General features: G+C 39.5%; 1 protein-coding gene across 8 annotated transcripts in view; it reads right to left on the bottom strand.

Annotated features, from left to right (window-relative positions):
- sugct (succinyl-CoA:glutarate-CoA transferase) overlaps nucleotides 1–25222 on the bottom strand; it is a 77451-nt gene that overhangs the window by 37191 nt on the left and 15038 nt on the right. For 6 of the 8 annotated variants that reach the window (XR_007035725.1, XM_047349632.1, XM_047349633.1 and 3 more), the window contains exons 10-12: nucleotides 16019–16090; nucleotides 15438–15535; nucleotides 15228–15330 (exon numbers count right to left, since the gene is read on the bottom strand). Coding sequence is in view for 6 of the 8 variants with exons in the window: in XM_047349632.1 (XP_047205588.1) it covers nucleotides 15228–15330; nucleotides 15438–15535; nucleotides 16019–16090 (273 nt within the window). In the remaining 2 variants the exon portion in view is untranslated. Of the gene's footprint in view, nucleotides 1–598; nucleotides 3298–3414; nucleotides 3495–6520; nucleotides 6608–15227; nucleotides 15331–15437; nucleotides 15536–16018; nucleotides 16091–25222 lie in introns of those variants that run through there. The other 2 variants (XR_007035726.1, XM_047349634.1) reach the window with 2 other exon arrangements.

Here is a 25222-nt window from a genome sequence, read left to right on the forward strand (position 1 = left end):
CTTAAACTCTTCACTTGCTGCAATAGATCTCAGTGTTTCTCTTGTTTGGCCCACACAGATCTCTGCAACCATCACATCAAACACTGTGTTTGTGTGGAGCATCTGTGGTTTCTATCTGCAGTGATGGATCACTGACAGAGCAGCAGAAGATCTCAGTAAAGACCTCCATGTTTGCTTCTCTTCATGATTTAATTCTCCTCGCTGGCTTCAATTCCATGAACCCGACTCACAGCAGAGTTATGTTCTGCAGACTCAGCACTCCCTCTGATGTCACAGCCACCATTTATCTGCTTAACATCAGCGTTTCACAGCAGAGGAACAAGTTAGCTGAACATCTTCCAAACCACCAGAAGACCTCGGAGAGGAAAACCAACACTGAGGTGAGCAGGAATGTAGCTTCAAACTACAGAGCAGAGCAGCTGAGAGGTCTCTAGTCTGAACTCTGAACCAAACTATAAAATCATTATTGGCCTTACTGCATTCAAACCCTTCTTCTAACATTTGAGCAGCTTTCTGCATGGTTCCTCGGGTGCTCCCATGATTTGGGCTGGATGCCTCATCAGCCTTTTGGTGAAACAAACTGATTTTTCGAAGCCCCAACAATAAAACTTTATTTTATTTTATTAAACTGATTAACATTTTAAACTGTTTTTAAAAATCTGCTTCATCTCGTTCTCTGGTGTTCCAATCAAATATGCTGTTATACGTCATCCATGCCAGTAGGTGGCAACAGCATCAACATTAACATCCTGAGGATGACTGAAGTGTTGCTAGGCTGAAGATTCAGGAGATCCTCCCAGAAAAGCTAAATGTGACCATGTACATACGAAGGACAGATGTGAAATAAGAAGAATCTGCTCCACTGTTGTTCAGGTTTTTAACACAGAGGGCCTTAGTGGACCTGAGTGAAGCGGGCCTCCAATCCACATGAACACACGGCAGTGGATCCGTCCACATCTGTCCTGCTTTGTCCTCACTCTGGTTCCAATAAGGAGCCGGAAACTGAGGGTCTTCTTTTCCTTTTCATCCAGTTAATGTTGACATTTTCGCCACCTGCTGGTGCAGCATGGGTATTACAGACTTTCTGATTGGACCTTGTAGACCAGGCGTGTCCTCTAGTTGTAAATCAAACCAGCTCATTATGCTGATTAAGGGGTGTTGAATCAAGGACACGTCTAAAAGCTGCAGGACACAGCTCCACCACATTATGCACTCATCACAACCTGAACACATCCACAGCATCATGGAACCAAAAGCAGCACCTGTCCTAAAACGGATCACTTTCAACCATCTTCTCAGGTTCTGTCACCGAATGCTGTTCCCAGGACCACAGAGCAAGCAGGAACTGAGGAGCCCGGTGAGTTGAAACGTTTCAATGATAACCGAACAGGAAAGTTACACAGAGAAACAGGACACGGAACATAGGCAGTGGGTCCGGGGATAACGGACATGGACGGGCAGGCAACAGTAGAATCCAGCGGACAACAATGAAACCAGGGTGGAGAAAGGACCAATGAACCAGAAGAGCTAATCAGATGAAATGTGGAGCAGCTGGAGGAGGGAGGCTGATGAACAAATAGAAGTCTAGAGGAGTAACAGAAACCTAACATGAAATAAGGTCTAGACGGGTTCAGAACACAGAACAATAAACTAATAAAAAGAACAATAAACAGAGAAGATCCACCAACAACCAGGACGTGTTTGGAAAGGGCCGAGGCAATCCAAGAGTTAAGAAACCTTTCAGTTCTTTATGAAAGCGAGTGGTGATCCATCAGCTGGACAGGAAGAACTGCTGGGTCCACTAGGTGAGGAACAAAGCTGCAGTTCATCCTTCAGAAGGAGCACCAGGAACGACTCGGATTTTCAGGGACCTCTCAGGTCATTCCTCGCATCCAACCATCTGTTCTTTCTGCACAGAACATTCCTCAGAACATATCTGGATGCTCTGAATGGGAAAATGACATCACTTCAGGTACAGCAAGCCTCCAGGACCATGAAGGATGAGTGGAGACCTGCAGAGGTTCCTAAGCAGTCTGAGGAACCACCACAGCTGATAAATCTGATCCTAATCGGACATTAAGGAGCTCTTCTTCACATTTCCATCTCCTTTATGTCCACCTGCTGACATTTTGAAGAAGAGTCAGAGTCTCCTGTGGTGATGGATGAAGCTCCCTGTCTTTCCTCAAACATCCACACCTTCTATTCATTTACAGGCTGGAAGTTCACTCTGTTTTCCAGAAAGCTGACAGTTAGTTGGAAAGGTGACGGCTGCTCCATCCGACACTTTCCAGATGGTAATAAAGGTTATTTGCAGAACCTCTGAGCAAACAGAGGCCCGGGGACTTTAAGGACGACAACAGAAGAATATTTCAACGACAAACTGCAGCAGTGGTCCAAACATGAGCTGAGAAACTCCTGAAGCTCTGTCTACAAAGCTAAACAGCAACAACACCAGAGTCACAGCCAGAATTCCCAGAAAGAGATTCCAACAGTGAGAAAAGAGAAGCTCCGGCTCCTTCCAGGAGAGGTCAACGGTTCAAATTCCTGGAAAGATCAGCCAGCGTTAAAGGTTGGAGCTGCCATTTTATTTCCTGAGAGGAGCTGTGATCCAGGGTCCGAGTGGTCCGTCTGAGCAGGAGGACGTTCATGTTTCCTGGAGTTGGAGTTTACTGAGACAATCAGATGTTAGGATGTTCTCTGGGTTTGGATTTTAGTTCAGGACTTATTTGGAGGAGGAGAATCAGCAGGCTCTAAACGGTTATGAAGTGTTAAAGTTGGGGATTTTTACAGGAAAAATGAGGAAACATTCCTGAAAACGATTCAAGGTTTAAATCCTGATGAACCAGGACAATGGGTTGGATTTGCAACAGAAAGTTTTCTGGGAAACGTCTCCTGTTCAGGTCCAGTTTCTGCTTTGATCCAAAAACCACCAACTGAGCAGCTTCAGTTCAGTATAACACCAGCATCCTGCTGTAGGCCCCTTCAGCAAGGCTCTAACAGTGTCAGGACAGGGAGCCAGAGTTCAGGCTTCATGGATGGAGTCAGGAAGTGGAGCTAAGCAGCTCCAGGTGCCTTCAGCATGCAGACCAGGTCAAACATCCTGCAGGCTCCTCAGCTCCCAGCTGGGATAAATCAAACGCACCTCCAGTAGTCCTGGTATTAAAGCCATATTTATCTGAGGGTTCTCTAGAGGAGCTGGAGGCTGGAGGAGCTCAGAACATGGGCCGAGGGTCTGAGGTTGTAAAAATGTTGCTGGTTCCTGCTGAACTTCAGGCTCACAGAGACGGTCAGGGCAAACTTCAGGATAGAAGAAGACATTTTAAAGAAGATCAGAAAAAAAAACAAGAGGGATCAGGAGCTGAAGATTGGAAGTATAACGCCCAGAGTCACTGAGCAGGAGAACTGATCCCAGACCTGCAGCAGCCTGTTCTCTTCCAGCCTCTCAGTCTGGTGGACTCCAGCTGCTTGTTGGCTTCTCAAAGCTGCAGAACTGCCTGTTCAAAAGAGAGAAGAATAAGAAACACCTTCATGAAGTCTGGAGTCGATGAGATGAGGGTCCATATGAAGGTTCCTCTGTCACAGAGTCCCACCAGGGCTGAAGATCAGCCTCAGCATGAAAACAAAGGATTAAAAGTGATCTGCTGTTCATCTGCTATGCTCCTAAAAGCTCTGAACAGGCTTTATTTTCCAAATGAGTCCTGCTGAGACCCACTGGCATCTGTATCCCACAGAACCCCCGTTGGTCCCCATTAAAACCAACTACAGCAGAACCAGTCAAACATATTTTCCTTTTTTATGTTATTTTTTAGAGAACTCAGGGTTTGATTCCTTTAGGAACAACATCTGACAGGAGGAATCCCAGAGAACAGGGTCAGTAGATGATGTTGCAGCTTGTAGAATATTAGATGATGCATCACCTTAGCTGATGGAGATTAAAAGCATGGCTGAAAGGTCCAAATGTATCATACACAGCTGAAAAAAATAAAGGGAAGACTTAAACAACACAATATAACTCCAAGTAAATCAAAGTTCAGTGAAATCAAACTGTCCACTTAGGAAGCAACACTGATTAACAATCAGTTTCACATCTTGTTGTTCAAATGAAAAAGACAACAGGAGGAAATCTTTGGTGATTATCAAGACACTCATTAAAGGAGTGGTTCTGCAGGTGGGGACCACAGACCACTTCTCAGTACCGATTATTTCTGGCTGATGTTTTGGTCACTTTTGAATGTTGGTGGTGCTTTCACACTCGTGGTAGCATGAGACGGACTCTACAACCCACACAAGTGGCTCAGGTGGTGCAGCTCATCCAGGATGGCACATCAATGCCAGCTGTGGCAAGAAGGTTTGCTGTGTCTGTCAGCGTAGTGTCCAGAACCTGGAGGCGCTACCAGGAGACAGGCCAGTACACCAGGAGACGTGGAGGAGGCCGTAGGAGGGCAACAACCCAGCAGCAGGACCGCTACCTCCACCTTTGTGCAAGGAGGAACAGGAGGAGCACTGCCAGAGCCCTGCAAGATGACCTCCAGCAGGCCACAAATGTGCATGTGTCTGCACAAACGGTTAGAAACCGACTCCATGAGGACTCCTCCTGGCATCCCGTAGGGGTCCCTCATCTAACACTGGCTGCTGAGATCCCTCAGGGAACCTCAGCTGACCCCTGAGGATAGATCTACTACACAGATGTCATTTATTTGAGTTCTGTTTATTAACCGGTGCAGCTGTTAAATGTTCCATAATCTCTAATGCTGTATTTAAACAGCAGCAACATAATTTTGAACCAAATTTAGTCAAAGTATTTGATAGGAAATGTTTTTGTAAAAGTATTAGACAAACCTCACATAAGAGAATGGGTTCTACCTTAAAAAGCTTTCAGCAGATGGTATTTTTCTAACAATCTGGGTATTTAACAGGTTTTAGGATCAAACATGATTTAATCTGGCTATGACTTATCTAAATGTGGGAGAACTTTGTGCTAACTACTGCATAGGAACTTTGACCCAAAGAAACTCAGCAAGTCCTTCTTAAACCCGTGAATCTAAGTCTCAGGTAGTTCAGGCGGTCTTTTTATCCTGATGTCGAACTTGGTCATGGAGAACATCAATCAAAAAAGAAGGAACTTCCCTGATTTAAAGCTCAGGTAGGAAGGTTCTTCAATGTGGAAACAGGTTGGACTTGCCCTTTAAACAATCCCAGAAGGACGCCTTTACACTGCAGGCTATGAGTTTAGGAACCCGGAGGGGATGATTTAAAGAAACTTCAGGATGTTCAGGAAGTGAAAGCATGAGAGAAACAGACAGGGAGATGAGTGAGAGACTCTGAGCCAACAGTAGAGGAACATCAGGCCTAATTTTTCCCAAATAACTTCCAGACCTCAGTTCTGGAGCGTTTCCTTCCTGATTAGCAGCAGCTTCCCTGCAGATCCCTGAATGCCCTGATCCACAGTGCAGCAGCCGAGCTGCAGGGAGGTCAGATAATCTGCAGGAGAGTTTGCTGAGAACATTACTGAGATTTTATCTAGAGACACTAACTGATCATAAAAAAGTTTTTAACATCAAGTCAAATTGAAGCACAGACCTAATTTATGCAGATATGCCAACTTTATATAGATCTATTGGGGCATTTAGGGCGTGTTTTCAGGATCAGCCCCACCAGCTCTGATGTTTGTTCATCTGATCTCAGAGAGCCTAAATCCTGCAGCCTGTTGAAGCTTTAAGTTCAGCAGAAACACCTGAAGAAGCCTGAGATCAGACCTGTTGCTGGTTTCAGGACCTTCAGCTTGTGAAACATGAGCTGCATGTGTTTAGTGTGTGTGAAGAGATGATACAGGAGGCGTGCAGCACTGATCACAGAGGCAGCCCTTGTTTCCCAGCATGCTCGGCATAAACAGGACAACTCCAGCAGCAGCCAGAGCTTTTAGGCTAATTGCAGCCCTCATGTGGGAAACATTTACTGCAGGAGAAATGAGAGCAATTATGGAAAGAAAATAAATCCTGCATTCAGCAGAGGTGGCAGCAGTAGCTGTGGAGGAACTCAGGGATCCTGATGATGATCTTGTGTTGTTCTGAAGTTCATGTGTGTCACCATCAGCTGGAGAAGATCCCAAAGAGTCGCAGCAGAGATCATCAGAGGGGCAAAAACGTCCTCAAAAAGTCATCATGTAGCAGCAGAAACAATCTCAAACATGACAGACAGCCTTAAAAGGGACATATGATGCAAGATCCAATGTTTTAGCCGTGACGTCCTGGCCGTGGTTCTGATAGCAGTAGCATCGGGTCTTCTGCTGATGTTGGTGCTGTTTGCTGCTTTTAGCCCCTGGAGGACAGAACCAGACTGCAGGTTCTAATAATATTATTACATAAGCAGTTTTCATTGTTTTAGCTGTTTTTGTTTTGTTTCTGCGGCGCTAGAGAATTGTTATCAAACTACAAAAATGGCCGAAGGGGGCCTGGAGGGGTGTGGCGTGTGAAGTACCTCAGTAGCATTTAAAGAGACAACGCCAAAACGAGTTGCTCTCAGAAGAACAAGAAGTTCAGACCAAAGCATTGCAGCTCCACTTTATATAGACCACACCTGGATGACAGTGATGGACAGTGATGTTCTCCTGATGATAAACAGATGAACTCAGATTGAATAAATAAAAGCCGGCAGATTGACATGGAGCTTCTGGAAAGCTGATGTTCCTTAGTAAGGAACCTCTCTGTGATCTTTGAGGAGCTCAAAACCATTCATCAGGTTTGAAAACTATGAAGGTGGGGCCAGTCAGAGCTCTCCTCTTCTCTGATTGGTCCAAGTTCATTATAAATCTAATCAGGAAACTGAAGAAAATCTGAAGCTAAACTGCTAACAAGCAGCTAACAGGCAGCTAGCAGGCAGCTAACAAGCAGCTAACAAGCAGCTAACATGCAGCTAATAGGCAGCTAACAGGCAGCTAACAAGCAGCTAATAGGCAGCTAACAGGCAGCTAATAGGCAGCTAACAGGCAGCTAACAAGCAGCTAACAGGCAGCTAACAGGCAGCTAACAGGCAGCTAACAAGCAGCTAACAGGCAGCTAACAGGCAGCTAATAGGCAGCTAACAGGCAGCTAATAGGCAGCTAACAGGCAGCTAACAGGCAGCTAACAGGCAGCTAACAGGCAGCTAATAGGCAGCTAACAGGCAGCTAACAGGCAGCTAACAGGCAGCTAACAAGCAGCTAATAGGCAGCTAACAGGCAGCTAATAGGCAGCTAACAGGCAGCTAACAAGCAGCTAACAGGCAGCTAACAGGCAGCTAACAGGCAGCTAACAAGCAGCTAACAGGCAGCTAACAAGCAGCTAATAGGCAGCTAACAGGCAGCTAAGAGGCAGCTAACAGGCAGCTAAGAGGCAGCTAACAGGCAGCTAATAGGCAGCTAACAGGCAGCTAATAGGCAGCTAACAGGCAGCTAATAGGCAGCTAACAGGCAGCTAATAGGCAGCTGCAGTCGGAGTCAGAGACCCGATTGGTTATTTAATGTAGCCAATCAGTGCACAGCAGGCAGCAGAGCTCAAACCTGTGATAGTTAAGCTTGGTAGCTCATCCACCCATGATGCTATATGTGAATTACTGGTTGCATGTTGGAATGCTGCTCCAGAATCCAGACAGTCTTTCTGCAGAGCATCAGCTCTGAAACATCACGATATGATCATAGCTGCACCTTCATCCTTCACACATGGGTTACATCGACCAGAACATTTCTCCACTGCTGCAGACAGAGAAGCTATGAACAGCCAACAAAGCTCTGAGATCTCACATCACACAGAAATAGAGTCAGTCCAGTTTTATTGAAGGAGGTCACACACAACCTCATGCACCTGAAAGTCAGAACCCAAACACACATCACCCGGGTTGGGTTCTGGTGTAATCGGCCTGGTCCAGCACTGCAGGCTCACAGCAGCAAGATTATGGAGTTCATTAATGGAATATCTGATTGTTTTCAATCCTCTGTTACAGGTTCTGATGAGGTCAGGCCCGGTAACTCCAGGATGCCACGCACCGACACCGATGAATTATTACCGATCATAAAAGGAGCAGCTGCAGAGTTCCCTCTGATCAGACAGTCCAGTTTACCGGTGGGATAGGTGACATGTTGGTTCTGTAACATCACTGCAGCTTTCAGAACTTTTTCTGTTGTCCAGTAACTGACGTCTCACTACTACAGGCACCAGAACGGTCAACATCAGCCTCATTGAAGAAGTCAGATCATTTAATCAAACATCTAAATTATCTTCTTAAAGGAAACTAAACTTCTTGATGGGAAATATTAGATTATTTTGCATCTAGTCACTAAAAGAATCAATAAACTATTACTAATCTATTATAATTAATATAAAGATTAACCAAAAAACACAGAAAGAAAACTTCCCCTTAAATATCTGGATTTCCTGTTTCTATCTCTCTGAATAGGTCAATTCACTGTTTCCACAAATAATCTGGACTTTTCTAACATCTGACTGGACTCTGAGGCTTGGCTTGGAAAATGGTCCGGTCCAAAGCAGGAGAACCTAATCCAGACCAGTTCCTGGATCACAGCAAAGAAAAGAGGGAGAACCAAGACTGGATCCAGGCTTTTAACCGGCCAGAATTATGAAGCTTTGCACAGCTACAGAACATCAGTTTAACATGAACCTGCTCATAAGAAGAACATCCAACCTGGATGGACCTCTGAGGAGTTGGGATCAATGAAAGCAGATAACATAAAGTCATCCTGAACCCGTTCAGAACCAGTTTCTGTCTGAGTTCCGTTAAACCTCGGAACCAGAGTTAAAGAGAAAGGTGGTGGAAAACAAGTTGTTGCAGCTCAGAGAGGCAGATGGGCTGGTCTGACACACACACACACACACACACAGTGACTCATAGGTTTAACGTGGCCGTGCCACAGCAGGTGGTGATGAGAGCTGCTGTCCTGCAAACATTTAAAGATGAGCTGAAGGACGGGAAATGGACCATTCTTCTGATGCATGAGCTGATCCAAGAACAGCTCAGTTTCTGTTCAGACTGAAGGAACAACCAGATCCATCTGAGCCCACATCCATGAACCACCTGCAGCCACTCACCATCAAACACCTCCTCCATGAACATGGTTCATTATGCTCTGCAGGTGCTGCAGCGCCTCCCTGTGGCCAGCAACAGAACTCATCCAGGTTAAGATGGAGTCCAGAAGGTAAAGGCCAACAGACCAGTACAGAACAATAGGAGCCTGGCACTGAGGCCAGGGGGACGATCCAATCATCGTCCCCTCTGATTGGATCAGAACAAAAGTAACTGTGAACAAGGCTGGCTCAGCCTGACAGTAAGCAGGCCTGCAGCACCACACACACAGAACCTGCTGAATGCTGCCCGGCCCATTTAGGACGCATTCAGGTGCTCCTCATTCAGTCAAAGGAACGTTCAGGAGATGGTTTCACTTCAGAACATCCAGGCCGAGCAGTAGATGCTCCTCGTCTTCAGCTGGAGCACCAGAAAGTGGAGAGATTTCCTCTCCTTCACTGGAGGAACTCATCATACAGCAGATCCTTGACTTGTATTACACTGCCTTTCTCTGGCCAGTTAGTAGTAGTAGTAGTAGTAGTGGTATTATAATAATTACTATTTTTATTACGAGTAATAGTAGTAGTAGTAGTGGTATTATAATAATTATTATTTTTATTACGAGTAATAGTAGTAGTAGTAGTGGTATTATAATAATTATTATTTTTATTACGAGTAATAGTAGTAGTAGTAGTGGTGGTATTATAATAATAATTATTTTTATTACGAGTAATAGTAGTAGTAGTAGTGGTATTATAATAATTACTATTTTTATTACGAGTAATAGTAGTAGTAGTAGTGGTATTATAATAATTATTATTTTTATTACGAGTAATAGTAGTAGTAGTGGTGGTATTATAATAATTATTATTTTTATTACGAGTAATAGTAGTAGTAGTAGTGGTGGTATTATAATAATAATTATTTTTATTACGAGTAATAGTAGTAGTAGTGGTATTATAATAATTATTATTTTTATTACGAGTAATAGTAGTAGTAGTGGTATTATAATAATTATTATTTTTATTACGAGTAATAGTAGTAGTAGTAGTGGTGGTATTATAATAATTATTATTTTTATTACGAGTAATAGTAGTAGTAGTGGTGGTATTATAATAATTATTATTTTTATTACGAGTAATAGTAGTAGTAGTAGTGGTGGTATTATAATAATAATTATTTTTATTACGAGTAATAGTAGTAGTAGTAGTGGTATTATAATAATTACTATTTTTATTACGAGTAATAGTAGTAGTAGTAGTTGTATTATAATAATAATTATTTTTATTACGAGTAATAGTAGTAGTAGTGGTGGTATTATAATAATTACTATTTTTATTACGAGTAATAGTAGTAGTAGTAGTGGTGGTATTATAATAATAATTATTTTTATTACGAGTAATAGTAGTAGTAGTGGTGGTATTATAATAATTATTATTTTTATTACGAGTAATAGTAGTAGTAGTAGTGGTGGTATTATAATAATAATTATTTTTATTACGAGTAATAGTAGTAGTAGTAGTGGTATTATAATAATTATTATTTTGATTACGAGTAATAGTAGTAGTAGTAGTGGTATTATAATAATTACAATTTTTATTACGAGTAATAGTAGTAGTAGTAGTGGTATTATAATAATTATTATTTTTATTACGAGTAATAGTAGTAGTAGTAGTGGTATTATAATAATTATTATTTTGATTACGAGTAATAGTAGTAGTAGTAGTGGTATTATAATAATTACTATTTTTATTACGAGTAATAGTAGTAGTAGTAGTGGTATTATAATAATTATTATTTTTATTACGAGTAATAGTAGTAGTAGTGGTGGTATTATAATAATTACTATTTTTATTACGAGTAATAGTAGTAGTAGTGGTGATATTATAATAATAATTATTTTTATTACGAGTAATAGTAGTAGTAGTGGTGGTATTATAATAATAATTATTTTTATTACGAGTAATAGTAGTAGTAGTAGTGGTGGTATTATAATAATAATTATTTTTATTACGAGTAATAGTAGTAGTAGTAGTGGTATTATAATAATTATTATTTTTATTACGAGTAATAGTAGTAGTAGTAGTGGTGGTATTATAATAATTACTATTTTTATTACGAGTAATAGTAGTAGTAGTAGTGGTATTATAATAATTATTATTTTTATTACGAGTAATAGTAGTAGTAGTGGTGGTATTATAATAATTATTATTTTTATTACGAGTAATAGTAGTAGTAGTAGTGGTATTATAATAATTATTATTTTTATTACGAGTAATAGTAGTAGTAGTGGTGGTGTTATAATAATTACTATTTTTATTACGAGTAATAGTAGTAGTAGTAGTGGTGGTATTATAATAATTATTATTTTTATTACGAGTAATAGTAGTAGTAGTAGTGGTATTATAATAATTATTATTTTTATTACGAGTAATAGTAGTAGTAGTGGTGGTATTATAATTATTATTATTTTTATTACGAGTAATAGTAGTAGTAGTGGTAGTATTATAATAATTACTAGTTTTATTACGAGTAATAGTAGTAGTAGTAGTGGTGGTATTATAATAATAATTATTTTTATTACGAGTAATAGTAGTAGTAGTAGTGGTATTATAATAATTACTATTTTTATTACGAGTAATAGTAGTAGTAGTAGTGGTATTATAATAATAATTATTTTTATTACGAGTAATAGTAGTAGTAGTGGTGGTATTATAATAATTACTATTTTTATTACGAGTAATAGTAGTAGTAGTAGTGGTGGTATTATAATAATAATTATTTTTATTACGAGTAATAGTAGTAGTAGTGGTGGTATTATAATAATTATTATTTTGATTACGAGTAATAGTAGTAGTAGTAGTGGTGGTATTATAATAATTATTATTTTTATTACGAGTAATAGTAGTAGTAGTAGTAGTGGTATTATAATAATTATTATTTTTATTACGAGTAATAGTAGTAGTAGTGGTGGTATTATAATCATTACTATTTTTATTACGAGTAATAGTAGTAGTAGTAGTGGTGGTATTATAATAATTATTATTTTTATTACGAGTAATAGTAGTAGTAGTGGTGGTATTATAATAATAATTATTTGTATTACGAGTAATAGTAGTAGTAGTAGTGGTGGTATTATAATAATAATTATTTTTATTACGAGTAATAGTAGTAGTAGTAGTGGTGGTATTATAATAATAATTATTTTTATTATGAGTAATAGTAGTAGTAGTAGTGGTATTATAATAATTATTATTTTTATTACGAGTAATAGTAGTAGTAGTAGTGGTGGTATTATAATAATTACTATTTTTATTACGAGTAATAGTAGTAGTAGTAGTGGTATTATAATAATTATTATTTTTATTACGAGTAATAGTAGTAGTAGTGGTGGTATTATAATAATTATTATTTTTATTACGAGTAATAGTAGTAGTAGTAGTGGTATTATAATATTTATTATTTTTATTACGAGTAATAGTAGTAGTAGTGGTGGTATTATAATAATTACTATTTTTATTACGAGTAATAGTAGTAGTAGTAGTGGTGGTATTATAATAATAATTATTTTTATTACGAGTAATAGTAGTAGTAGTAGTGGTATTATAATAATTATTATTTTTATTACGAGTAATAGTAGTAGTAGTGGTGGTATTATAATTATTATTATTTTTATTACGAGTAATAGTAGTAGTAGTGGTGGTATTATAATAATTACTAGTTTTATTACGAGTAATAGTAGTAGTAGTAGTGGTATTATAATAATAATAATTTTTATTACGAGTAATAGTAGTAGTAGTGGTGGTATTATAATAATTATTATTTTTATTACGAGTAATAGTAGTAGTAGTAGTGGTGGTATTATAATAATTATTATTTTTATTACGAGTAATAGTAGTAGTAGTAGTGGTATTATAATAATTATTATTTTTATTACGAGTAATAGTAGTAGTAGTGGTGGTATTATAATAATTATTATTTTTATTACGAGTAATAGTAGTAGTAGTAGTGGTGGTATTATAATAATTATTATTTTTATTACGAGTAATAGTAGTAGTAGTAGTGGTATTATAATAATTATTATTTTTATTACGAGTAATAGTAGTAGTAGTGGTGGTATTATAATAATTATTATTTTTATTACGAGTAATAGTAGTAGTAGTGGTGGTATTATAATAATAATTATTTTTATTACGAGTAATAGTAGTAGTAGTGGTGGTATTATAATAATTACTATTTTTATTACGAGTAATAGTAGTAGTAGTGGTGGTATTATAATAATAATTATTTTTATTACGAGTAATAGTAGTAGTAGTGGTGGTATTATAATAATTATTATTTTTATTACGAGTAATAGTAGTAGTAGTGGTGGTATTATAATAATTATTATTTTTATTACGAGTAATAGTAGTAGTAGTGGTGGTATTATAATAATTACTATTTTTATTACGAGTAATAGTAGTAGTAGTGGTGGTATTATAATAATTATTATTTTTATTACAAGTAATAGTAGTAGTAGTGGTGGTATTATAATAATTATTATTTTTATTACGAGTAATAGTAGTAGTGGTGGTGGTATTATAATAATTATTATTTTTATTACGAGTAATAGTAGTAGTGGTGGTGGTATTATAATCATTATTATTTTTATTACGAGTAATAGTAGTAGTGGTGGTGGTATTATAATCATTATTATTTTTATTACGAGTAATAGTAGTAGTAGTGGTGGTATTATAATAATTATTATTTTTATTACGAGTAATAGTAGTAGTGGTGGTGGTATAATAATTATTATTTTTATTACGAGTAATAGTAGTAGTAGTAGTGGTATTATAATAATTACTATTTTTATTACGAGTAATAGTAGTAGTAGTGGTGGTATTATAATAATTATTATTTTTATTACAAGTAATAGTAGTAGTAGTGGTGGTATTATAATAATTATTATTTTTATTACGAGTAATAGTAGTAGTGGTGGTGGTATTATAATAATTATTATTTTTATTACGAGTAATAGTAGTAGTGGTGGTGGTATTATAATCATTATTATTTTTATTACGAGTAATAGTAGTAGTGGTGGTGGTATTATAATCATTATTATTTTTATTACGAGTAATAGTAGTAGTAGTGGTGGTATTATAATAATTATTATTTTTATTACGAGTAATAGTAGTAGTGGTGGTGGTATAATAATTATTATTTTTATTACGAGTAATAGTAGTAGTTGTGGTGGTATTATAATCATTATTATTTTTATTACGAGTAATAGTAGTAGTAGTCGTGGTATTAGCAGAAGTATATTTTTAGTATTAGTAGAAGTAGTAGTTGTATATTAGTAGTAGTATGTAGTACTATATTTGTAATAGTAATATCATATTATTGTCCAACATCTAGAGGGTGAGAGGACAAACAGCTGATCATGTGTCGCCATGGCAACGTGTTTCCTGTTTTTACTGTGACTCCGACCAGGATCACATTTCAGCTGTAATGAAAGGCTTCAGTTGATTGGCTCTTCTGCATGTAGGAGCAGCCAATGGACAGACAGCAAAGAAAAATACTAAACTCAGAAGATCTTAATGTTAGGGATTCTCTCATTGACATAAACAACAGAACCAGAACCGAGTGTTGTCGGGTAGAGGAGGACAGAGTTCTGCAGTGGAAGGTAGGTGTTAGAACAGAACTGCATGTGGATCTGCACGGTTGGAAGATAGACCCTGCTGTACATCATCATCATCATCATTATATCAACTGGCTATTTCTACAACCTAAGTGGGTCAAATATTGCTGTTGGATACAACTGTGATTAATTACCGACAAAGCCTCTAATTGATCCGGTCCAACCCCTAAAATTAATCCAGACTACATTTTCGGACCATTTTGACCAAACATTATCAGTCTCATATCAGACAGAACCAGCAGCAGCCGAACACCAAAGTTCTTCAGAAACAGCGACCCACTACTAAGACCTCAACATGGAACCAGGCAGGAAAATAAACCATTACACATTTATCCAATCACACCGTGGTTCAGGTTCAGCAGAACCAAACTGGGACTCTGACCCAGAAACCAGACAGATCCGCAGAGTTCACTCATTCATCTCGTCTCTCTCACTGAGACCAAACAGGAGACATCAGGAGACATCTGTCCTAACAACAGGAAGTGTAGACACTGACCTGCGGCTCTGAGAACACTTCCTGGATGCTGTTGATTGGTCCAACAGGAACACCTGAGCCATGGAACCTCCTCAGCCAATCAGCAGTGTTCTCCTGCAGGAACCTGATAGGAACACAGAACCAGAAGATGATCTGAGATGAAAAGGTCCAACAGATCCAGCAGAGGTTTGGGTCTGCTCCAACAAAGAGTCATCTGGGTAAAATAAAGACCTCTGTGAAAGTGTGTGCAGCAGCTGTTTGCGGTTCTGGACTCTCAGCCGGTTGGTTTTGTATTTTGGATCCTCAGTGAGATTCTGCAGATCCAGAACCTGCAGGTTCAATGAACAAAAACATATTCTTAGTCAAATTGTGAGTCATCTAAAGGTTAATGGAGCAGGAGGTTCTGCAGCAGCTGTCAGATTTAAAAATAGCTTGGCTCAGAATAAGTCAGGAACTGGGTCTGAATGGTGTCATTTGTGGACAGATTGATCCATAAAGGGTCCAAATGACACCATGTTTCATTCAATGCTGATGATGATCAAGAAAAATGAATGTCTGTTGGTCCTCAGAAGGTAGAATGAGATGAAACCATCTGATTATAAACAGAACCAATTCTGTCAATCTGGAGCAGAACCGAGGGTCATGTTCAATTAAAAAAGAACAAGATGAGAACATTTGTCAGAACTATCTGAGCAAACGGGTCGGCTCTCTGTGTGGAACGTTAGTTCTGAGTGTATCGTCCGACCTTTTAACCTGTTGTGGGTTTGTCCAGGTAACCCGGACTCACCGGACACATTCTGAACCGGACTCACCTGACACACTCTGACAAACTGCTTGTCATTTCCTGCAGCTACAACAAGGTGTCCATCTTTGGTTCTGAAGCCCTGGAGACACAAAGGAGACAAAGTTTCATCTTCAGAAATATCTAAAGAATTTAGAGGAACCACAGATGAGACCAACCCGGACTCTGGACCGATCAGGACACAGTACCAGCACAGAGTCTTATGACCCCGTTCAAACCTGGATCAGAACCACAATCACCGGTAATAGGATGTAAAATAAAATCCTTCAAAAAATTTTAAATAAAGAATACATTTATTTATACGTGAAATTTAAGCATTTTTATGATTATTTCTCTTCATAATCCATGATAGAACCGAACCACCAGGATGAATGGACCTGTCCACATTGGTTGGAAAATGGGTTTGTTTGTAGGTGTGAACGGGTTTGGGTTAACGACACAAAGAGGAAAACAGAATAGGACAAAATGTGATGTGTGGGGAAGAAATGGATCAATGGTCCAAACCGGCTGAACACTTTGTTCTGACGGGCTGAACACAGAGTAACAGCAGGGGGTCGCTCTCAAATCTGCTTTGGTCCAGAAACCTTCTGCTGAAGTAAACACAGCATTACCGATCAGAATCAGACCAAGTAATGAGACTTTTTAACTGGGACTCAGGTCCGGTAAACATCTCTGCATCCTCTGAGTAGAGCAGTCTGTTCTCCTCCTGGATCTTCATCTGACGTTACTCTGACCTTTCAGGAGCTTCATCACCATCTGATCCAGGGTCAGAAACCTGACTCCAGCTGTTTGCTCATCTACTTTATCATGTTGACTTAGAGGCTTATATTAGATTGACGTCCCTGCAGGAGCAGCTGGAATTTACTCTAATCAGTGTGTTGGAGGTGATGGAGCTCCTCACTGGTTTTAGGTTTAATAACCTGAGACACTCCAGAGGAAACCTGCTGGAAAGGCCACCTCTCTCATGCTTTTTTGGTTCATTTCCTGATCCGAACCTTCAGTCAGACTCCTTCAGCCCTTCCTCTGTCAGCAGTGATTGTGATGAAACTCTTCGCCACATGAAAGAAGAGTTTCAAACACTGAGCTCAGTGTCTTCAGACCACTAACCACGGCTCTCAGCGCTGCACTTCAACCACAGCATTGCTTTTATCTGCTGCTCCAGGGGCTTGTGGGTAATGTGGTCCATATGGGGACGTGGATGAGACGTTCAGCCACAGAACCTTCGACAGTCCAGGGAGGCTTGTGCCCCCTGCCGGATAAAAATCACATCCAAACCACACAGACCACTGAACTCCAACTCTGAGGTTCGGTAGAATTTCTGGGACTCTGAGCTCAGGATTTGAGCTTTAAAAAGGACACTTCCTGTCTAGTTCAGCGCACAGAGCAGCAAACAGGACGGTTAGTATGAAGCAATGCTGAGCTGAGAGACATCATGATCAAACTCAGAATGAAGATCCAGTCTGATCTGATGGGTTTCCAAGATGGAATAACTGGTACTGCACAGAACCAGCCTATATCATCCAAACCAGGAAGGTCTGTGGACATCTTTGTTCAGGCGGTTCCGGTCAACCGGTCACTGTTTAAGTTCAACCCAGAAATGCAGGAAATTAGCCTTTTTAAGGCCACAGGTCTGATCTGAGTTGGGATGATGAAGAACGTGAAGGTTTGGATCGCTTTAACTGTTCCATTATCTCCAACAGGCTTCCAACCATGTTCAGACAGAAGGTACAGTCAAAGTAAATAGGAGTAAATAAACTGAATTCTGGTTGAACTGGACCTGACTGAACCCATCTGTAACTAAGTGGAATTCAAACTGTAGGTGTTTCCTGTTCGCCACTGAAACAAAGTGAACTCAACTGAAGCAACATTATCGCAGCGGACCCGGTTCCTAAACCCTGGTGCTGATGAAACAGTTATAGCTGTTTGTTTGAGCTGTCCAACTTTAGCTGAACTAAATTGAGAGAAGAACCAAGAAAACAACATGTCAGCAGTACATGGTCTAATTTTAATGTTCCTCACCTCTTCAGTCAAACATCTAAACTGGAACGGTCTTGATTTACTGATTTCTTCTCGAAAACCACAAACAAGGTCAGATCAGCAGGTCAGAGTTTAGTGTTTTTGCTGAAAATATCCGTGTTGAACATGATGAAGCTTCAGGGAAACAATAAACTCTGATAAACTGGTATCAGTTGACGAAGCTTCACCAAGGGTTCATGTCTACTCTGGACTGAATGTTTCTGCAGCTCAGGACAGGAGCAGATGGACCGATAGAACAACGAACATGTGAGAAGGAATCTGTCTAAAGCTGAGCTCTGAACTCTCAGGTGATCTTTAACAAAACTTTGTCCATGTTTCTTCTTTACTAAAGTCTCGGGGTGGTCAAATACTACAGTTTCTAAACCCTGAGGCCTCCAGCTCTTTCCCAACCTACATTAAACCAGAGGCTGGACCACTGTCCGCAGTGATGAAGATGTTTGGGTCTGCTGTGGTGAAGAGAAAACCCTCATATTTATCAGTTGATCAACAGTCCAACCTTCCCCTATTATCATGAGACATGGATCAAGACTTAAAGAACAGCATCTTGAATACCAGCAGCTTCCACCGAGAAGAACAGATTTCCTTCTGTCTAAATGATGTAAAATCATGTTGAAAATACAAAATAAAAATACAGTCATATTCAATAAGTTAGAATATGCGATTTGACGAGGCTCGTTTGTCAAGTTAAAATTACATTTCTAAACTAACAACCTTTAAGCAGGTATTATACTTTTTCATAAAGCACATATTTTTAGCTTTAAAATGCTTTTTATTGGTCTGGTTTAATATTGTCGTCGTCTTCCGCTTCATCCGGGACCGGGTCACGGGGGCAGCAGACTCAGTAGAGACACCCAGGCGTCCCTCTCCCCAGACACCTCCTGATTTAATATTCTAATCTTAAATGTCTTGTTTCATTGGCTGTAAGTGGGAAATTATCATAACCACCAGATCATCACATCCAGATTCTCACAAACAGGTTGTGGAATCTGGTTGGAATGTCGGGCCCAGTACTTCAGTGGTTCACGTCATATTTGGCTGACAGGAGCTTCAGTGTGTCAGCTAACCACATCATGTCATAGCCCGGCATAATACTGTGCGGTGTGCCTCAGGGTTCTGTCCTTGGACCCCTCCTGTTTTTGTTATATGTTCTTCCTCTTGGTCAGATAATCCCACACTTCAGCGAGGTTTCAAACCATTTATTTGCCGGTGACCTCCAGTTGTACTGTCATAGAGCTTTGGAACGTGACGTCACAGTTGTGTTATTGGATGTAATGTCCGGTCACATGACCAGAATGGTAACAAGATCGAAAACGGACTTTCATTTCATTGTTTTCCCACCTGGAAACAACGCCAGGGAGCTCATGTATCTGACCTAACAAAAAGGAGACAAATGGCTTGGATATCAGCGGTGAGACGTCCTGACATAAACTTCTCCAGCATTCCAACATACTTGCAAATTTGTTCCAGACATTTCCATTCTGGTGAGTGTCTAAATTCGGTTTGTTGGTCATTTTGTCCTGGTGTACTTCGTCAATGGTTCATTCAATTCAACTTAGTTTAGTTACATTTTTTTAAACTTTAGTATTAGTTTTATAGAAGTGGGTCAACCTAGGTTAGGTCGGGTTTATATTTTGTATGTAGCATAGTCCAAGTTTAGAGAGAGTGTACATCGGGATTATTACATTAATGTAAAATAAACTGTTTTCATTTTCTAGTGTTATCACTTTTACAGCAGTTATGCTAATCTGTGTTCCAATATGTCCTTTTCAAGGCAAACCTTCATATGAAATGGATGAGGTAAATCCTGACTGGGTTCCAACGCTGCACATGAGTCACTCTGAAATAAAAGTCTCAACATCAGACAGACATGCTCATCGATTAAAGAGACGTTACAGCTGTGCACAAGGAGAAGTTGAAGGCCAGGTAGCAATGGACATGGTGGATCAACAAGTTGAAGAGGGATTAGCACAAGTTATAGAGACTGAAGAAGAGATACATATTGAAAATACTTTAGAGGAGGCTATAGAGGAGGAACAAGTTGTGGAGGAAACCCCAAGACAGGAGCTCAGTGAGGCTGCAAATGGGGAAGAGGAAGAATTGGTACATGAACCAGCAACAACGAGGCAACAAACAGAATATCAGTTGTGCGAGCAAAGAAGAGCAGAAATAAACCGTCTGTAACTGGAGAACAGGGAGTTCAGGTCAGAGCTGAATAAAAAACAGCTGGACCAAGATTTTTTTAAGGATGACACAAGAAAGGTCAAGTATTATACAAGTCTTCCTTGCTTTGTCATCATTGTTTAATACTGTTAGGCCTTTTCTGCCAGCATCTAAAAAAAATGTCACAATTTCAAATGGTTTTACTTACACTAATGCGTCTTAGACTTGATCTACCTGTTCAGCATCTTTGCCATCTTTTTAATGTGTCACATAAAACTCTGTCCAATACCTTTGCTGACATCGTAGATGTGTTGCATGCCCGCCTTACGCCCATGGTAAACTGGCCTAAGAGGCGTTGTTCAGAAGCCACAATGCCACCTCAGTTTTTGGAAACATTTGGAAAACGTGTAGCCATTATTGTTAACTGCTTTGAAATAGGCACAGAAAGACCCTCAAATTTAAAAGCGTGCGCACAATCTTTCTCTCGTTACAAAGGAAGACACAAAATACCTTGTTGGCATCACACCACATGGTTCAATTTCTTTTATTTCCGAGGGTTGGGGTGAACGTGCATCAGACAAGCACATAACAGAAAACTGTGGCCTTCTATCCAAATTATTACCTGGGGACATTGTGTTAGCTAACAGAGGCTTTGATATTAAAGATAGTGTGGGAATGATGTGTGCTGAGGTCAAAATTTCATCATTCACTAAAGGGAGATGTCAACTCGACGCTAAAGATGTTGAATAAACACGAGCTATAGCCCACCTTAGAATTCATGTGGAAAGAGTGATTGGATGCATGAGAAACAAATACAAAATGTTACACAGGACTATACCAATTAGGTTGCTGCTTACATGTGAAGGTGAAGAGGTGACACTTCTTGACAAGATTGTCTACGTATGCTGCAGTTAAGTGTGTTCCAGTGTGGTTGTAAAACCTAATGCAAATGAACCCTGTACATGTTAATGTGAAAGTGCAATGAAGGTACTGATGTTATGTAAATGTAGGTTGTAAAAAAATGTTGCATTCATTGTTGTTGAAGTATTTGTACAGTTGAATGACAGTAAAGTGACTGTTTTTTCTCATTTAATAAATATTCATGTGGTAAACATTCATAAAACATTTCATTGAATCACTTCAGATAATGTGAAGAAAAAGATCAGATTTTAAGAAAACATTTAAAGGCAACACATATTGGTGTAATAGATCCCATTTAAAGTATATATTGATTTATTTAACATATTTCAGGTAACAAGTAAATATGTAATGAAATATATCTTATTTCGAAGAAATCATTTAATGTAATTAAACACTTGAAAGAAAACATTTTATGTAAACGTGATGAACATCATCTGAGGTAATACCTTATATAGGGGAAATTGCCTCACAAAAATAAGAAGTGCAACTATAAGTCGAACAGCACAATTTACATGCTGTTCGATTATTTTTTACACAGTTATGTCTCCCTCGAAGCTGGGGTACAAGCGTGCTCTGAGAAATATCTACCGACAAGCTCAAGGAGGCAAATATTTTTAAAGAAACTTTGTGCTTTTTGGAGGCGTGGTTCCCAGAATTTCTGATCCAGAAAGACACGGACCACAGCCATGTCTTTCTGGGTCCACACAACAAGGTCACAGTGGCTTGATTTTGTTACAAAGATCTCAGTTTGTGTCTGTGTGTATTATGAATGTTGTTTCTTCAGGTGAAGTTCATTGCCAGACAACTGAAGGCAAACGTTTTTGTCATTTGCATCCACGGCCTGCTGGATGCGACATGTTCTGTATTTGAAAGGGCACTTTATCTCAAGGCATCCATTCCCACAGCAATTACACATCGTGAGTCCATCAGGTGATGCTCCGACTTCAGTTGGTGTTTATGATGAAACCGCATGGTTTAACTTGTAGATTTTTGTGACTGCTTGCTGTAATTTTAATGTAGGCTTTTTGTGCATCACCCTCATGCTTCACACCCCACCTTGTTTGCACTGTAGACACTGTGTTGCCTGGGTTACACACCTGTTTAACAACTGTCAGTGCTGGGCTTTCCAAACTAGTGGCAAATACAGAATGCATTCTGGAAGCTGTAATTCGTCCAGCTCTATATTCATACCAGGCAGAACACTTGTGCTGCAGTCTCGTGTGCTTTTCAATGGTTTCTGCTTCCTCATCTGTCACTACTGCAGCATCTTTGTATTTTTCACAGCACAGCAAAATAGCTGACAGGTTATTGGACTCTATGCTTTTGTTGTGCAGAGATGCAAGTGACTGAGGTAAGATCTGCTCAGTGTGGGTGAATTGTGTGAAATATTTCTCCATTCCTGACAAACCAACAGCCTTGCTGTGCTCTAGTAGCGTGTCAAGCAGAGGAGCCAAATCTTCCAGATTTGCTGGTGGGGTTTTTCTTTTTTGTGGTGTTGGGTTTTTTGTGTGGATTTTTTGGTCAAGTGTCTTCTTTTGAGAAGCTGAAGTACTATAGTCATTTTTATGGCCGACTTCTGGATTAATCTTAGTCAGATTGCCAGGTAATACCCAGTATGCTGGCTCATCTGTAACAGTTTTTCTGCCTCGTATCCTCACTGTTGCTTAAAGCTTAAAAAGTAGGGCACCGATATGAGTGCAGGTCTCGGCTACCCCTGCCATGCCGGTGCAGTGTGCACACTCAACGGTGCCATTGTTGCTCAGCATGACCCACGGTGTTAATGGCGGCTCAGAGAGTCTCTGAGTGCATAACATGTGAATACACACAATTAAATTGGTGAATGGAAAGACAGCAAAATAAATAAAATCTATATATATGTATGTGTAACTTTACAAATAACTGTTCAGTTAAATGATCAACTTTACTATTCCAATCAACTTTTGAGTATAAAATAATAACCATGACAATGTGATTTTAAAGAGAGTATTGGTTACAAAGCGGAAACGGTTAAAGGCCTATTTCACCTAATTTTCTACTCTTCGATCTACTCATTTAAAAACTACAACACTTCATCACTTCAAACCTGATTACTCCATTTGATTAGAGTGAAGTATTCTAATCAAGGTTTGAAGTGTCTACATCTTGTTCTTAGACGAGCTCAAGGTAGTAAAAGTTAGGTGTAATTGCCCTTTAACCATTTCCAACTTGGAGCTTCTTAAATCAGTTCAAAACGTAGTTTAAAAATCATGTGATCACATTTTCTCATACTCAACGTACAAAAAAAAGACAGACTGATTCTAAAAGAATAGACACTAAGACTTTATGTAAAATTAAGGAGACAATAGCAACGTACCTTTGTTCGAACCACAACGTATTCACAATCTGAGGGGTTAAAAATTTCCAAATCATGTAGCCAGCCATTCGTAAATTGGACATGCGCTTCCATCGACTTGTAATTCTTAAAATTATTTGCAGTGTAAGCACTGACACCACAGACCAGCTATGCAAATATGTCTGGGAATGACAGTGGAGGCAAATGTTTGGGGTCTCTACTCCAATTTCTTAATTCAAAGCGGTCGACATTTCCAATTTTAGCTATTTTTTCTATGCACCGTTTTTGGCATCTGGGAGAAGTTTGTCGCGATATACTGGTCCTTCTCAAAATATTAGCATATTGTGATAAAGTTCATTATTTTCCATAATGTAATGATGAAAATTTAACATTCATATATTTTAGATTCATTGCACACTAACTGAAATATTTCAGGTCTTTTATTGTCTTAATACGGATGATTTTGGCATACAGCTCATGAAAACCCAAAATTCCTATCTCACAAAATTAGCATCTCATTAAAAGGGTCTCTAAACGAGCTATGAACCTAATCATCTGAATCAACGAGTTAACTCTAAACACCTGCAAAAGATTCCTGAGGCCTTTAAAACTCCCAGCCTGGTTCATCACTCAAAACCCCAATCATGGGTAAGACTGCCGACCTGACTGCTGTCCAGAAGGCCACTATTGACACCCTCAAGCAAGAGGGTAAGACACAGAAAGACATTTCTGAACGAATAGGCTGTTCCCAGAGTGCTGCATCAAGGCACCTCAGTGGGAAGTCTGTGGGAAGGAAAAAGTGTGGCAGAAAACGCTGCACAACGAGAAGAGGTGACCGGACCCTGAGGAAGATTGTGGAGAAGGGCCGATTCCAGACCTTGGGGGACCTGCGGAAGCAGTGGACTGAGTCTGGAGTAGAAACATCCAGAGCCACCGTGCACAGGCGTGTGCAGGAAATGGGCTACAGGTGCCGCATTCCCCAGACCTGGGCTACAGAGAAGCAGCACTGGACTGTTGCTCAGTGGTCCAAAGTACTTTTTTCGGATGAAAGCAAATTCTGCATGTCATTCGGAAATCAAGGTGCCAGAGTCTGGAGGAAGACTGGGGAGAAGGAAATGCCAAAATGCCAGAAGTCCAGTGTCAAGTACCCACAGTCAGTGATGGTCTGGGGTCCCGTGTCAGCTGCTGGTTTTGGTCCACTGTGTTTTATCAAGGGCAGGGTCAATGCAGCTAGCTATCAGGAGATTTTGGAGCACTTCATGCTTCCATCTGCTGAAAAGCTTTATGGAGATGAAGATTTCATTTTTCAGCACGACCTGGCACCTGCTCACAGTGCCAAAACCACTGGTAAATGGTTTACTGACCATGGTATCACTGTGCTCAATTGGCCTGCCAACTCTCCTGACCTGAACCCCATAGAGAATCTGTGGGATATTGTGAAGAGAACGTTGAGAGACTCAAGACCCAACACTCTGGATGAGCTAAAGGTCGCTATCGAAGCATCCTGGGCCTCCATAAGACCTCAGCAGTGCCACAGGCTGATTGCCTCCATGCCACGCCGCATTGAAGCAGTCATTTCTGCAAAAGGATTCCCGACCAAGTATTGAGTGCATAACTGTACATGATTATTTGAAGGTTGATGTTTTTTGTATTAAAAACACTTTTCTTTTATTGGTCGGATGAAATATGCTAATTTTGTGAGATAGGAATTTTGGGTTTTCATGAGCTGTATGCCAAAATCATCCATATTAAGACAATAAAAGA

The sequence above is a fragment of the Girardinichthys multiradiatus genome, chromosome 21 (genome assembly GCF_021462225.1).
Source record: "Girardinichthys multiradiatus isolate DD_20200921_A chromosome 21, DD_fGirMul_XY1, whole genome shotgun sequence".
Taxonomy (NCBI): domain Eukaryota; kingdom Metazoa; phylum Chordata; class Actinopteri; order Cyprinodontiformes; family Goodeidae; genus Girardinichthys; species Girardinichthys multiradiatus.